This window comes from Callospermophilus lateralis, chromosome 15 (genome assembly GCF_048772815.1).
Source record: "Callospermophilus lateralis isolate mCalLat2 chromosome 15, mCalLat2.hap1, whole genome shotgun sequence".
Lineage (NCBI taxonomy): Eukaryota > Metazoa > Chordata > Mammalia > Rodentia > Sciuridae > Callospermophilus > Callospermophilus lateralis.
Window position 1 is genome coordinate 50,684,778 of NC_135319.1, and position 13,436 is coordinate 50,698,213.

A 13,436-nucleotide genomic window follows, 5' to 3' on the forward strand; every position below is an offset into this window, starting at 1 on the left:
CTCGACGGGGTGGGCTTCACCGTACCACCTGCTTCCTTTCAGGGAAACCGGGATGAAAGCACCAATGTGGACATGTCCCTTGTCCAGAGAGATGTGCAGGTGAGCATGATGACCAGGCCAGGCTTCCTAAACCAGGGGTGTCCCCCACTTTCTTCCTTCACAAAGAGATGCTCTGGGAAGAAAAGAGCAATGGATACAGAGAGAGATGCTTCAGGTTTCAGCTGTGCTCTGCCCTTTGTCAACTGTGTGACCTTGAGAAACCACCTAGTCTTCTGGGCCTTAGTTTCCCCACCTATAAGGGGGAACATGCAAGAAAATAAATAGTGCAATGATTGATCGATGAGTTATGGATGTGGGATTTCACATGGCTTGGGACCTTTCCGGTGTTGAGGTGTGTGCACCATTATGTTTGCAAAGGGAAAGAATTAGCACTTGCCTGTTAAGCTTTTGAGGCTTTGAGCCTAGAAACCAGCTGTCACCCCAGTTGTGCTTCCTTAGAATTCCATCCTTGTTCCTCTTGTGATTTGCAAAGCAAAAGGGGAAGGAAGCTCAGGTGTCTATGCTTCTCTGGAAAAGTCTGTGTGTCCTACTATTGCATTCAGACCCTGGTGTGCTGGCTTCAGGGAGCCCCGTCTGGTGGGAGAGAGCGGCTATACCTCTCAGCAGCCTTCTGTTGAAGGCAGAAGTATCATGCTCTCTGTCCTCCATGCCTGACCTCCTTCAGCCTCACCTTGACCTGCTGATTCCCTTGGGTACCAGTGCCCACAGGTCTAAGAGCTGCTGCTTGGGACTTGCAGGCACCTTAGAGGCCATCTGGGGCAGGGTTGCAAATTGTCAAGTATTTAGGACTCAAACCTTCAAAAGCTCATTAACAGGTGAATGCAAATTCTGCCTCTTTGCAAACATAATGGTATACATAATAAACAGAGGAAGAACAAATTATGAAATCCCTTACTCATGATTGCCATCTATCTGCTGTTGTAATATTGATTGTCTCACATGTTCCTTCTTCTTTTTTTTTTTTTTTAATACCTTTATTTTATTTATGTGGTGCTGAGGATTGACCCCACGGCCTCACATGTGTTAGGCAAGGGCTCTACCCCTGAGCCACAACCCCAGCTCACTCGCATTCCTTCTTATAGATACGGAAATTGCTTTTCAAGGCTGGGAAATTACCTGTAGAAATCTGGATTTCAGGCTTCTGAGGAATGGATCTGGCAGCATCAGACCATGTCTCTCTGTCACAGGACTCAGCTGCTGCTGAGAAGCACTGTCCCTCAGGATGGCTAGTCATGGCGCCCCACTCTGGGCTTCAAAGCTGACCTAATTTCGTCAGTTGTTACCCAGCTGGCCCTCTGGGGCTCTTGACTTTGCAACCTCAAATCAAACTCACCCTTGGCGTTTTAGAGATGAGAAACGGACTTGGAGACGCCTGCCTGGAGCCCAGCCCTCTTCTTCCATTCCTTCCATTTCTTCTCTGCATTGCTGCTCCCTTGGGCCAGTTAAGGATGCTCTTTGCCTTGGTTGTCCTGATCTGAGTGTCTCCCAGCACCAGCATTCTCTGTGCCACCCCAAGGGGTGGAGCACAGCAGGGGATCAGCAAACCTTTGTTCCAACTGCCCCATTTTCTTCTCCTCTGGGGTCACAGGGCCAGACACTGCCCTGTTTTCTAGGTGACCTGAGCCAGGGGTATGAAGTGAGCCCTGCATTGAACATGTGCCTTCCTCTCCAGGAGCTGTATGCGGCTGGGGAGAACCGCTTGGGAACAGACGAGTCCAAGTTCAATGCAATTTTGTGTTCCCGGAGCCGGGCCCACCTGGTGGCAGGTAAGGCAGTCCTGGGCCTCCCTGGGACCAGTTAGATGAGGGCATTGTGGGAAACCAAGCTTGCAGGACCACTGGGCGGCTCATCTCTGCCTGGGGCCTTTGCTTTCTTAAAAGCGCCCCCTGGTGGTGAGTTAAAAGATGCTCTTGAGTGTTTGCTGAATCCAAGCACCGGTTCTGCGGGAAGCAAAGGGTGACATGAGGAAATGGGCTCTGGTTGGCTGTGCTGGAGTATGGATTGGAGTTGGGAGTGCCCTCTGGGGCTCCTCATCGGGGTTTTCCAGGGTGGCATAAGACACAGTTATAGCAATGACTGTGGGCAACTTTGTTTACTTGGTCAACACATCCAGTTGGAACTCTGGCTGTGTTCCTCTTGGGTGGTGGAGTGGGTGCGGGGCTTGGAAGGAACAGAGGCCAGCAGAGTCTCTGTTCTCATGGGCTTCGCCTTGTTCAGGATACAGACTGTAAGTGAGTACTGAGTAGAGCCTGTGTCAGGCGATAAATCCTGTAGAGAACATAATAAAGCCGGACGTGGGGTTAGGGAGTAATGGAGCAGAACCCCAGGGGAGGCTTTGGGGCCAGTCTGCTTGGACTGAGTGCCATTTTACTGAAACCCTGAAGAAGACACAGGCGCAAAGGCCCGGTGCAGTGGCTAAGACTCAGGGAAACGGGCTGTGTGACCAGAGCAGTTGGAATGAATGAGGTCGGAGGAGGCCTGGCTGATGGTGCATGGGGTTAGGTGTTTATCCTGAGTGGCCTGGAGGCCCTGGAGGGTCCTGAGGAGGCAACTTGCAAGTTCACTGGAGAATTGAGTGTACTCCTTGCCCTCGGGGCGTGCTGGGGGACCTGGACCTAGCTTGTGTTGAGAGTGCAGGGTTTGTGGCAGAGCAGAGGAACCTGTTGGGAAGCTGCTGCAGTGACTCCAGGGAGAAATGAGGGTGGCCTGGAGGAGGGATGGGGTGAAAGGAGGTCAGGTTCCGGCCCTCCTTGCTGATGACTGGGACACGCAGAGTGGGAGAAGGAGAGGAGCCCAGGATGATAGAGAGTTTGGTTTTGGCTAAGCAAGTGGAAGAATGGCGTGACACTCCACAGAGATTGGGAAGCTCTGGACGGAACGGGCCTCATCAGGAGAGAAGGACACTAGGAGCCTTGGGACAGAGAAGCCAGGAAGCCAGCTTATGAGCCTGGTGCTCAGGAGAACTGTGAGCCAGAGGTGGGAGTTTGGTAGCTAGCTGCAAAGGGTCAACAGTGCTTTGGCCTCTGGACTGTTAGATGTCCCCTTGGGAGGGGACAGAGAGAGAATGGTGGTTTGAGGTCAGGGCCCTGGGGGAGGACTCACGGAAAAGGGCAGTCTTGGAGGCCAGCTGTGTTGGAAGGACTGAGAAGGGACTGGGAATCCTGAGCGTGGGCAGCATGGAAGGGCACTGGCCAGAGATGCAGGGCTGGCGGGAGGTGAAGGCCCAGCACACACTGAGTTTAGAACGCAGGCGCCAGGAGCATGTGTCCTCCTGGCTTCAAGAGGAGGGAATAGGCTGTTGGGCAAGTGAGTCTGGCCACACTTGGATTTGAACCCAGGCCTCTGGCCTCAGGGCACACTTTTAAGCTTCCTCACTGTGCTGCGTAGAGTGGGAGTTAAGGTACTTTCCACTTCGGTATCATTTTAATAGCGAGATATCATACCAGAGTAGCTGCAGCAAACCCAGGATTCCACAAACGTGGCTTGGGGGAAAATAGCCCCACCTTGAAGAAAATCTGAATTGCGCTGAGCACGAGTGCAGCCGAAGTCACAGCTTTGTTCTGTAGATGACACTAGTTTGGAGCTGATACTGGGGAGCAGGCAGAGCGAGAGAGAGCAGCATGCAATGCAGAGCCTGGCTCCAGGCCTCCATCCCGCCCCGGCTCTGCTGGTCCTGGGGAAGCAGGGCTGTGGGGAGAGCATGGGGCGATGCTGGCCCTGCTGGCCGGGCCTCAGCTCACTGTTAGGCTGAGCAGACGGAACTAACAAGGAATGACTGAGAAGGAATGCGTGGGCTGGGGGTGCAGAAGAGTTGGTGGGAGGGGACCCTGGGTGTGCCAGGGTGGGTTGGTTGCGATTGGGTAAGCAGATTGGCGAGGACTGTCCTGGTAGGAGGACTCCATGAGCAAGGAATACTGGGCAGTGCCCATGACGTGGGACACTGTGGCTGCCTTGAGAGCTGGCAGGCACAGTCAGTGGGGCTGCCCAGGGCGCCTGGAGCAGAGCAGGAGAGGCAGCTCCTGAGGGCCAGAGGCCTCCTCTTGCGCGTCCTTAGTTTGCTCTGACAAAGACTACAGACTGGGTGACTCAAATGACAGGAATTTATTTTCTTGTAGTTCCGGAGGCTAAAAGTCCAAAGGCGAAGCTGCCGCAGGGCCCCTTCTGGGGCTTCTCTTCTTGGCTGTAGACAGCCTCCTTGTCACTGTGGCCTCACGTGGCCTCTCTTCTGTTCAGGTGCTCCTTGACTTACTTACGATGGGCTTATGTCCTAGTAAGCTCATCGTAAGTCGAAAATGTTGTAAGTCAAAACGCACTTAAATCCCGGTGCAGCAGCATGCACCTGCAGTCCTCGGGACGCAGGAGGCTGAGGCAGGAGGATCAATTGAGCACAGGAATTTGAGACCAACCTGGACAATATTGAAAGTCCATGTCTCAAAAAAAAAAAAAAAAAAAGCATTATTTACCACTTAACTTCCTGAAAGTCACACTTAGGCTAGCCTGTCTTAGGTATGCTCAGGATGCTCATGTTAGCCGACAGTGGGGCAAAGTCATCTGACCACAGAGCCCAAATGTCTCCTGTAATTCAGCAAATACTGTACTGAGTGTTGTATGGGGACCTTTGTAAGTACAAAAATATTATAAGTTGAATCATCATAAGTTGAGGACTCTCTGTGCATGCACTTCTCTCATCTTCCTTTGTCATGAACTCCTCTTCTTATAGACACACTGGTCAGGTTTTAATAGAGGTACCTCTTTAAAGATCCTATCTTCAAATACAGTTCTGTTCTGAGGTGCTGGGGTTAAGAGTTCACCTTCTGAATTTGGGGGGAAACAGCTCAGTCCATGACATGTCCTTTCTGTCTTCCCGCTAGTTTTCAACGAGTACCAGAGGATGACAGGTCGAGACATTGAGAAGAGCATCTGCCGGGAGATGTCCGGGGACCTGGAGCAGGGCATGTTGGCTGTGGGTAGGTGTCTCAGACCTGCCCCTCTCCCCAGGCAGGGGCTGGCACGCACAGCAGTGGTCAGGGTGCTCGCCGTCCTGCTGAAGGGTGGCGGAGTGCAAGAACCAAGTGTCCAGGGTTGCTAAATCCAGATCCAATGGTGGGAAGTCCCGCTTCCCGGATCATGGCAGAGTGAGCCCCGCTAGCCCGGTCAGGGGTGTCTTGTTTATATTTCCAGAGCCACTCTGGACAGGGAGCTGCAGTGTGGGCATTAGTGGGAGAGCATCCAGCTGCTGTCCTGGAGGAAGGTGACTCATATCCTGCCAAGTTTCCTCTAAAAATACATCCCTGCAGGCAGTTGTCAGATGTTTGTGATGGAAACACGTGGAAAGATTTTACTTGCAACAGCAAAACAGGCCTATGCCAGAGGAAGCTGGCGGGGCTCCCAGGATGGTGGCTGCTTCTTGCAGGGCTTGTGGCCTCTGAAGCAGACCCCGCCTATCATGCAGAGTTGGGTCCTCCCCCTGCAGCTCTCACAACAGCTCTTTATACTCAATGGGGAAAGCAGTTTGCCCTCCCCATCCCTCCCCCGCCACCAGCCCACTGTGCTTTCCTTGGAGCTTTCTGAGTGGAACAGACAACAAGTCCTCATTTCCTAATATGTCCTCATGTGTATCTCTTGCTTGAAAATTCTAGAAGGACACTAATTCTGCTCAGCCATCTTTCTTTGTGAGGTTCATAGGGCTCTGATGCGCCTCTCCCTCCCCTCCCTACACAGCTTCCTGCATTGCTCAGGGGCCACTGGTTCTCATTCCTCTTTTTTTTTTTTTTTTAACAGTACTTGGGTTGAACCCAGGGGGCTCCACTGAGCTATCCCCAGCCCTTTTTATTTTTTATGTTGAGACAAGAGTCTCACTAAATTGCTGTGGCTGGCCTTGGACTTGGGATCCTTCTGCCTCAGCCTCCTGAGTGGCTGGGATTACCCGCGTGCACCACCGTACTTCATGTTCTCACCCCTTTTATCTGGGGAGTTACGAGGAGAGAGGCTGGGTTGGTGCCAGACTCTGTGTTCCTATTCCAAAGAGCTGGAGTCAGGATCATGGGGTGTAATTGAGCCTGGAGGAGAGGAAGATGGAGGCAGTGACGGGTTTGATCTCTGGGGCCTCCAAGGAGGACACCTGGGAAGTCTGTGCCTTTCTCGGGCTGAGTTTTCTGCTGATCTGGTTATGCTGTGTTTTTTCTTCTAGTGAAATGTCTCAAGAATACTCCAGCTTTCTTTGCTGAAAGGCTCAACAGGGCCATGAGGGTATGTAACTCCCATGTGCAAAAGGCCCAGGTCATCCCTGCATTAGCCCTACCTGTGCTTGGGACCAGGGGCTAAGCATAGAAGTCATGGAGAGAGAGACCTTAGCCTGGAGGTCTGAGCACCGAGGGGCAGGGGAGGGGCAGAGGGTTGGGGAGTGAGAGGGTAGAAGGCCCCTTGCTCATGCTTTGGGTGGACTCTCTTTAGGGAGCAGGAACGAAGGACAGGACCCTGATTCGCATCATGGTGTCTCGCAGCGAGATCGACCTCCTGGACATCAGAGCAGAGTATAAGCGGCTGTATGGCAAGTCGCTCTACCACGACATCACGGTACGAGGCCCTGGGGCTGACCGGGCTGGCTCTTGGCATCCCACTCACCTGTGCCCCTGTTTTCACCTTGCCCTCTCTGGAACAGCCAGGTGCTTGGGCTCTGGGCCACACGTGTAATCTTGTGGCTGGACCTCAGACTTCAACTTCCACTGGTTCATCCAGTTGCCCCTGAACAACTTGTAAGCTTCTGAGGTCCAGGCATGTCTGGACCCTGCATCCTCAGCTCCAGTGCACCTGCTCAGTCAGTCAGTGCGTGGAAGTGATCACCCAATGGCAACTGTTGTGTCACTGTGCCCCAGAGCCAGGCTGACGACATTTATTCTTGTCTGGGTGACCTGACAGTGAAATTCCAAACTCATGTGAACTTTAAAATTGAAATCGCCAGGACCAGGTCCTGAGTTAGACTCCCTAGCATTTGATGTTGTTCCTTGAGAGAAACTCATCTCCATTTCCCTGCTGTAAAGATAAGGCTGTAAAAGCAAGGAACTAGCAATTCCTGACAGCATCTCCTGTGCACCAGCAGACTGGCATCTGGAAGAAGCCATGGGCCTTACTTTCAAAGAACAGACAGTGGCAGGAAATGATTAGAAATTAGCAGGGCCTGGCCAGCACTCCTGGAGCAGGTGCAGAGGAGTCAGACAGAGGAGAGAGCCTGGGAGCTGGGAGGCCCGTGTAGTAGCAGCATCTGACATTGTGTGGTCATGGAAATCACACTCCCTGGGCAGGACATGGTGCATTATAGCAGAAACTCAGTTTGGTACTAGGTCAGCGCACTGGGAAAAGAACAATCTTGGTTAGCCCTGCATATTGGTTTTAGGCTGATTTTAATTTTGTTGCAGTTGACTTTGATAACTGGGGTGAGTGCAGCTCTTTATTTATTTTTTAATGGGGCCCCGGGAAGGCTGAACTGCACTGTCTAAGGACTGTGCTCGCTGCCTGTTGTAGGACCAGCAGGGTGGGACGTTTCCCAGGAGGGCCCTGCTTCTCCTCAGGGGGGCTTGGAACCAGAGAAAGTCAGGAACCAGGAGGCTGGAAGTGCCTTGCCTCCCTTAACGGATGCCTTTGTTTCTGTGACCAGGGAGACACTTCAGGGGACTACCGGAAGATTCTGCTAAAGATCTGTGGTGGCAACGACTGAGGAGTGACCACTGAGCAGTGACGTGGCTCACTTCTGCCCCCTGCAGGCAATGGTGATGCCCGGAAAAGGCCAAAGGAGCACCCTTTTCTCACAAATCCACAGAATAGCCCAAAGGTGCACTGTCTGTCCCTAGAGCCTTGGCCCTGACCTTCCTGCCCTTCCCAATCCACATATTATGTCGTGCTGAAGGGCCTGGGTGGGGCTAGAGCTCTCTCGAGGTGCCTCCGTCCCTTCGCCTCTTGCTCTTTAGGTAGATATTTTATTTCCTGATTCATGCAGTCATTCCTCATTGCTTGTGACGAAGACTCTTAGCTTCATTTTAGTCATGTGATTTTGTATGTCTATTTGAAGGCGTATTTTCTTTCTTTCTTTTTTTAACTGTCATTGCCAGACAGATGCATACGAGTCTGTTTACTACACACACATTTCTGGTGAGAGCGATGGGGTGGGTAGAGAGCACCCTGCCCTCACCAAGGACAAAAGGGAGGACCTGTCAGGGTAATGTTTGCATCTGGTGAGAATGTGTCATAGGCTTTGTTTTTGCCAAACTCACTCCTTTTTAGAAAAATAAAAAGGCCAGAAAGTCATTTGTTCCATCATCCATGTACAACCACAAGAACAAGGCTGGTTCCCTGCCAGTGACAGGGCTCCTTGTAGTTTGGAATGTGCCTTAAACCTGAATGTCTGTAGCCAAAAACTGTTTTAAAATTAAAGTCAGCAAGCTGTGGAATGTTCTGGAAATGACTTCCTGGGGCCAGCCTGTTGTTTTTCCTGCTTCATGGCTAGGGGTTCCCATCTCATTAGCCACTGAAAATTTGCTCAACTTGAAATAGAAATTTGTGAGCATAAGCTAATTTATAGGGACTGAGTTTTAAGAGTGTGACCAGGAGGAAATGGGCCCAACTCAAGGTACCTGTGGGCTAAAGGACTGTGTGATCTCATTGAAATCTCTCCAGGGGCAAAGATACTTACTTCCTTGCAGAGTTACTGGGAGATGTGGGTCAACACTGTCAGTTATGCTGAGGACAAAAGAGATGGGAAGAGATGCAGCCTTACAGGCTTCTTCCTGAAGACAGGTGCCCTGGGCTGTGGCTGCTTTCTGGAGACAGTAGTCAAGGCCAGTCCAGGCTACACATGTAATCTCACTTCTGAAAGGGCAACTAGAATATGAAGCACGAGCTAGGCATGGTGACACATGCCTGTAATCCCAGCTACTTGAGAGACTGAGGCAGGAGTATTGCCAATTTTGAGCCAACCTGGGCAACTTCGGAAGACCCTGTTTCACAGTAAAACTAAAGAGATTGGGCTGGGGATGTGGCTCAAGCGGTAGCGCGCTCGCCTGGCATGCGTGCGTCCCGGGTTCAATCCTCAGCACCACATACAAAAAACAAAGATGGTGTGTCCGCCGAAAACTAAAAAATAAATATTAAAAATTTCTCTCTCTCTCTAAAAAAAAAAAAAACTTAAAAAAAAAAAACTAAAGAGATTGAGAATGTAGCTCAGGGCTTTCCCGGCCCTGGGTTCAGTCCCCAGCATCATCAAACAACAACAGAAAGATGAAGCACAAGGTGAATTCAGCTCTTAGTGAGTTTTCAGTATCTGTAGGGCAAATGGGGCACTTTTCTTATTTTTACCTATCAAACCTGAAAGTTCTCTGTGCCTGTGTTCCCAATAAGAGACAGGTACATCATTACTTCGTCCCCCATCAGACCCCATGCAAATCTCTTCTCAGTAAAGGAGTCAGTCATTCAAGTCTCCCAGCTCTAATGGAGACCATAATCCACAGCTTCTGCTCCTTGGCTGCTCCTTAGTCCAACACTGGTATTCACACTGAGCCCGTTTCCTTTTGTAGTTAGAGCCTGTATCCTGAATCAGAAAACACTCTGGGCTGGAAGTCGAGCATCCCTATTCTGATGTTGGCTCAACGACTGATTTGCCTTGTGACCGTGGAGAAATCACATCTGTCTTTGGGCCTTTATAAAATGAGCAGTAAACTAGGGCAGAGCTTTCTAAAATTTAGTGTGCTCAACAACAATGGTGAGATAGGGAAATCCCAAAGTCTACTCAAAAACAAGTAAGCTAGCAAAAACTCTTTTCAGAGTCAACTTTAGTGGAAATCTGGAAATAGCGTTCACAGCAACCAAGTGAATGTTTAAGGAAGAAAAAAGTGAATTCAGTATGAATTCTGTTGTATATTAACTTACCAATGTGCCATTCCCCACTCCCCAGCTTGACAGTAGCATCAAAAGCAATATTCCTCGTTCCCTGTAAATCTTTGTTAACACTGGAGGGAAGAGAATAGATATTATCCTCAGGAATAATTATGTCAGGTTATGCCCTAAAAGACTAACTCAAATAACTTACTTTTGTTTGGCCTAATTTGGAACTTTCCCAGGGTGAAGGTGGCAACTGGGGACAGGAGAGTCATTTCAAAGGCAATCTTTTAGCCACTGATGCCTAGGGAGAGGGATAATAGTTGGGCAAACAGGAGACAAATTAGAAACTTGAGAAAGGAAAGGCTAGGGAGTGAGGTGCTTTAGGGAATGAAGTGTTTGAAGAGCTTGCACATGTCCTGGGAATTTAGAGGATCCCACACATGTCCAGTCCTGGGTGCATGAGAAAAGACTTGAGAGAGTCCTGAGCTCCCACCTGTGGCTCACCATTATGCTGTGCACAAGGAGGAAGAGAAAGCTAAGGAAGAGTTAGAAACTGCCTGAGTGACAGGTATGGCTCACACATGGAAAACACCCACAAAGACTGGGGGGACTTTTGTTTGTTCCAGATGTTTAGGGAAATCTGGTGACTGACTGGCTATTAAGCTAGCCAAAGACTGAGATCACACTTGGACAAAGAGTACAACTTTAAAGCATTAGCTCAAGAAAGTTCCTGAATAAACTGCAACTTATAGTAATAACAAGCTGGTAAAAAGGAGATTTGATTTTCTAGGTGGCCTTATGCTGTTCAAAATGTTCAGTTTTCAGCAAAAATATTAGGCACACAAAAAAGTATGGCTCACCCACGAAAGACTTACTAATAGAAACAAGAAAGCTCAGATGTACTTACCAAAGACTTTAAATCAACTGGAGAAAAACAAAACAAAACCCCCAAAGCTCAAAGAGCTAAGGAAACCATGAACAAAGAACTGAAAGAATCCAATAGAACCAAATAGAAAATTTCAATAAAGGGAAATGATAAAAAGAATGGAATTGAAATTCTAGAATTAAAAAGCATAAAAATAAGAAATTCACTAGAAGGGTTCAAGAGAAGATTTGAGAAGCCAGAAGAGTCACCAAACTTCAAGATAGGCCACTTGGGGGTATCCAGTCTTAGTACTTCATTTTTTTTTTCCTGCTTCTAACAGTCTAAGAAAATTGCTGGACCTTAGTAGGTGTACCAGTGTACACATGGGAAATCACAGGAGAGGAGAGAAATAGCAAAAATACTTGAAAAAAGAGGGAGAACTTACACAGTTGGTAGAAGTCATTGTATATCCAAGGAGCTCAGTGCATTTTAAGCAGGATAAAAGAGGTCCACATTGAGACTCGTTGTGACCAAACCCAAAGAGAGAGACAGGGATCCTGAAAGCAGCAAGAGAAGCAATTTGTCATGTCGAGGTTATCGTCAATAAAACCAGCAGCCAGTGGCCCATCAGAAGTCATGGGGATCGGAAGCCAGTGGGATGATACGTTTAATATGCTCTAAGAAACGTCAGCCAGGAATCCTTTATCTGACCGGGTGCAGTGGCACAGGCCTGTGATCCCAGTGGCTCAGGAGGCTGAGGCAGGAGGATCACGAGTTCAAAGCCAGCCTCAGCAACTTAGCGAGGCCCTAAGCAACTCATACCCTGTCTCTAAGTTGTAAAAAAGGGCTGGGGATGTCGCTCAGTGGTTATGCACCCCTGGGTTCAATCCCTAGTACCAAAAAAAGAGAAAAATCCTATATCTGGCAAAATAAATTCAAAAAAAGAATAAAACATTTGGGATAAACAAAAACAATTTGTTGCTAGTAGATATCACACATGGATTGCTAAGTCTTTCCCGCCAAAATAAAGACTACTGGACAGTAACTAAAATCCACATGAAGAAATAAAGAACACCAATAAAGGTAATTGTAAAGGTAAATATAAAAGTATTAGTGTATTTTTTGGATGTGTAACTGCTTTTTAATTTTCCTCACATGATTGATTGCTTTTGGTACCAGGCATTAAAGCCAGAGGTACTTAACCACTGAGTCACTACATCCCCATCTTTCCCCCTCCCTTTTGAGATAGGGTCTAGCTAAGTTGCTTATGGCCTTGCCAAGTAGCAGAGGCTGGCCTCAAACTTGTGATCCTTCTGCCTCAGTCTCTCATGTCACTTGGATTACAGGTGTGTGTCACCATACCCACCTATTCCTCGTATGATTTCAAAGACGACCATACCAAACAAAAACCATAACTAATATTGACGGACACAAAATGTATAAAGATAATTTGTGACAGTGACAACATATGGGTGGATGATGAAGTTGTATAGAAACAAAGTTCTTGTGCACTATTAAAAAATGATGTTCATTCAAACCAAATTGGTATAAAGCAGATGTTAATTGTAATTCCAGTGAAACCACTAAGACAATAACCAAAACAGTAAAAGTGAAAAAGGAATAAAAATGATATGCTTTTAATCTGTAACATAAAATACAGCATAATAGATGAATTGACTCATTTCTTTAGTAATAAGAATTAATCACTTTAAATGTAAATGGAATAAATTCTCCATTTAAAAGGAAGGAATTGTAGTATAGATTTTAACACTGTTACAAGAGACACAGGACATTTTACCCTGATAAGAGTCAACCTATAAGAATATGACAATTATAAATACTCATGTACCAAACATAAAGCCCTCGAAACTTTGAATAAAAATTGACTGAAATTGATGGGAGAAATAGGCAATGTAATAGTTGGAAGGGCTGGAATGTAGCCAGTGGTAGAACTCTTGCCTAGCATGTGCAATGCCCCAGTTTTGTTCCCCACCACTGCAGAAAATAAATAAACATAATGGAGATTTCAAACATTCCACTTTCTCTATTGGATAGAGCAATTAGGTAAACAAGGAAACAAAACTTGAACAATCTTGCAAACCAACTAGAGCTATGTAAAACACTCCACTCAGCTGATAATAGACCACAAAGCAATCTAAATTTTGTAAAGTTCTATAAAAATATGAGCAAAATTGATAAATCTTTAGACAGAGAAGGAGGGAATGAATGCTCATGAGGAATGAGAGTGACACTACTCACAACCTTACAGAAATAAAAGGATAAGAAGACACTGACCAACTATGACCACAAGTTGAACATTCTAGAGGAGATGGATAAATTCCTAGAAACACAGATTATCAAACTGATTCAAGAAGAAATAGAAAATGTAAATAGACCTATACTAAAGGGATTAAATCAGTGATCAAATAATTTACAGTGGGGAAAAAAAGCCCATGGTCAGATGACTTCATTGGTGAATTCCATCAAAGGCTTAAAGAAAAATCAACTCTTTTTCAAAAAAAAAAAAAAAAAAAAAAAAGGAAACACTTCTTAATCCATCCTATGAGACTAGTATGACCTTAGTACCAAAGCCACACAAAGATATCACAAGAAAACCACAGACTAATATCTCTTACAGGTA

General features: G+C 47.5%; 1 protein-coding gene across 1 annotated transcript in view; it reads left to right on the forward strand.

Annotated features, from left to right (window-relative positions):
• The window catches only part of Anxa11 (annexin A11), a 41,923-nt gene extending 33,405 nt beyond the window's left edge, over nt 1-8,518 (forward strand). Inside the window, exons 10-15 of the mRNA XM_076834463.1 lie at nt 43-99; nt 1,733-1,826; nt 4,932-5,027; nt 6,251-6,309; nt 6,514-6,636; nt 7,715-8,518. Coding sequence (XP_076690578.1) covers nt 43-99; nt 1,733-1,826; nt 4,932-5,027; nt 6,251-6,309; nt 6,514-6,636; nt 7,715-7,774 — 489 coding nt within the window. The 3' untranslated portion in view covers nt 7,775-8,518. The remainder of the gene's footprint in view (nt 1-42; nt 100-1,732; nt 1,827-4,931; nt 5,028-6,250; nt 6,310-6,513; nt 6,637-7,714) is intronic.
• The last annotated feature ends 4,918 nt before the right edge of the window (nt 8,519-13,436 follow it).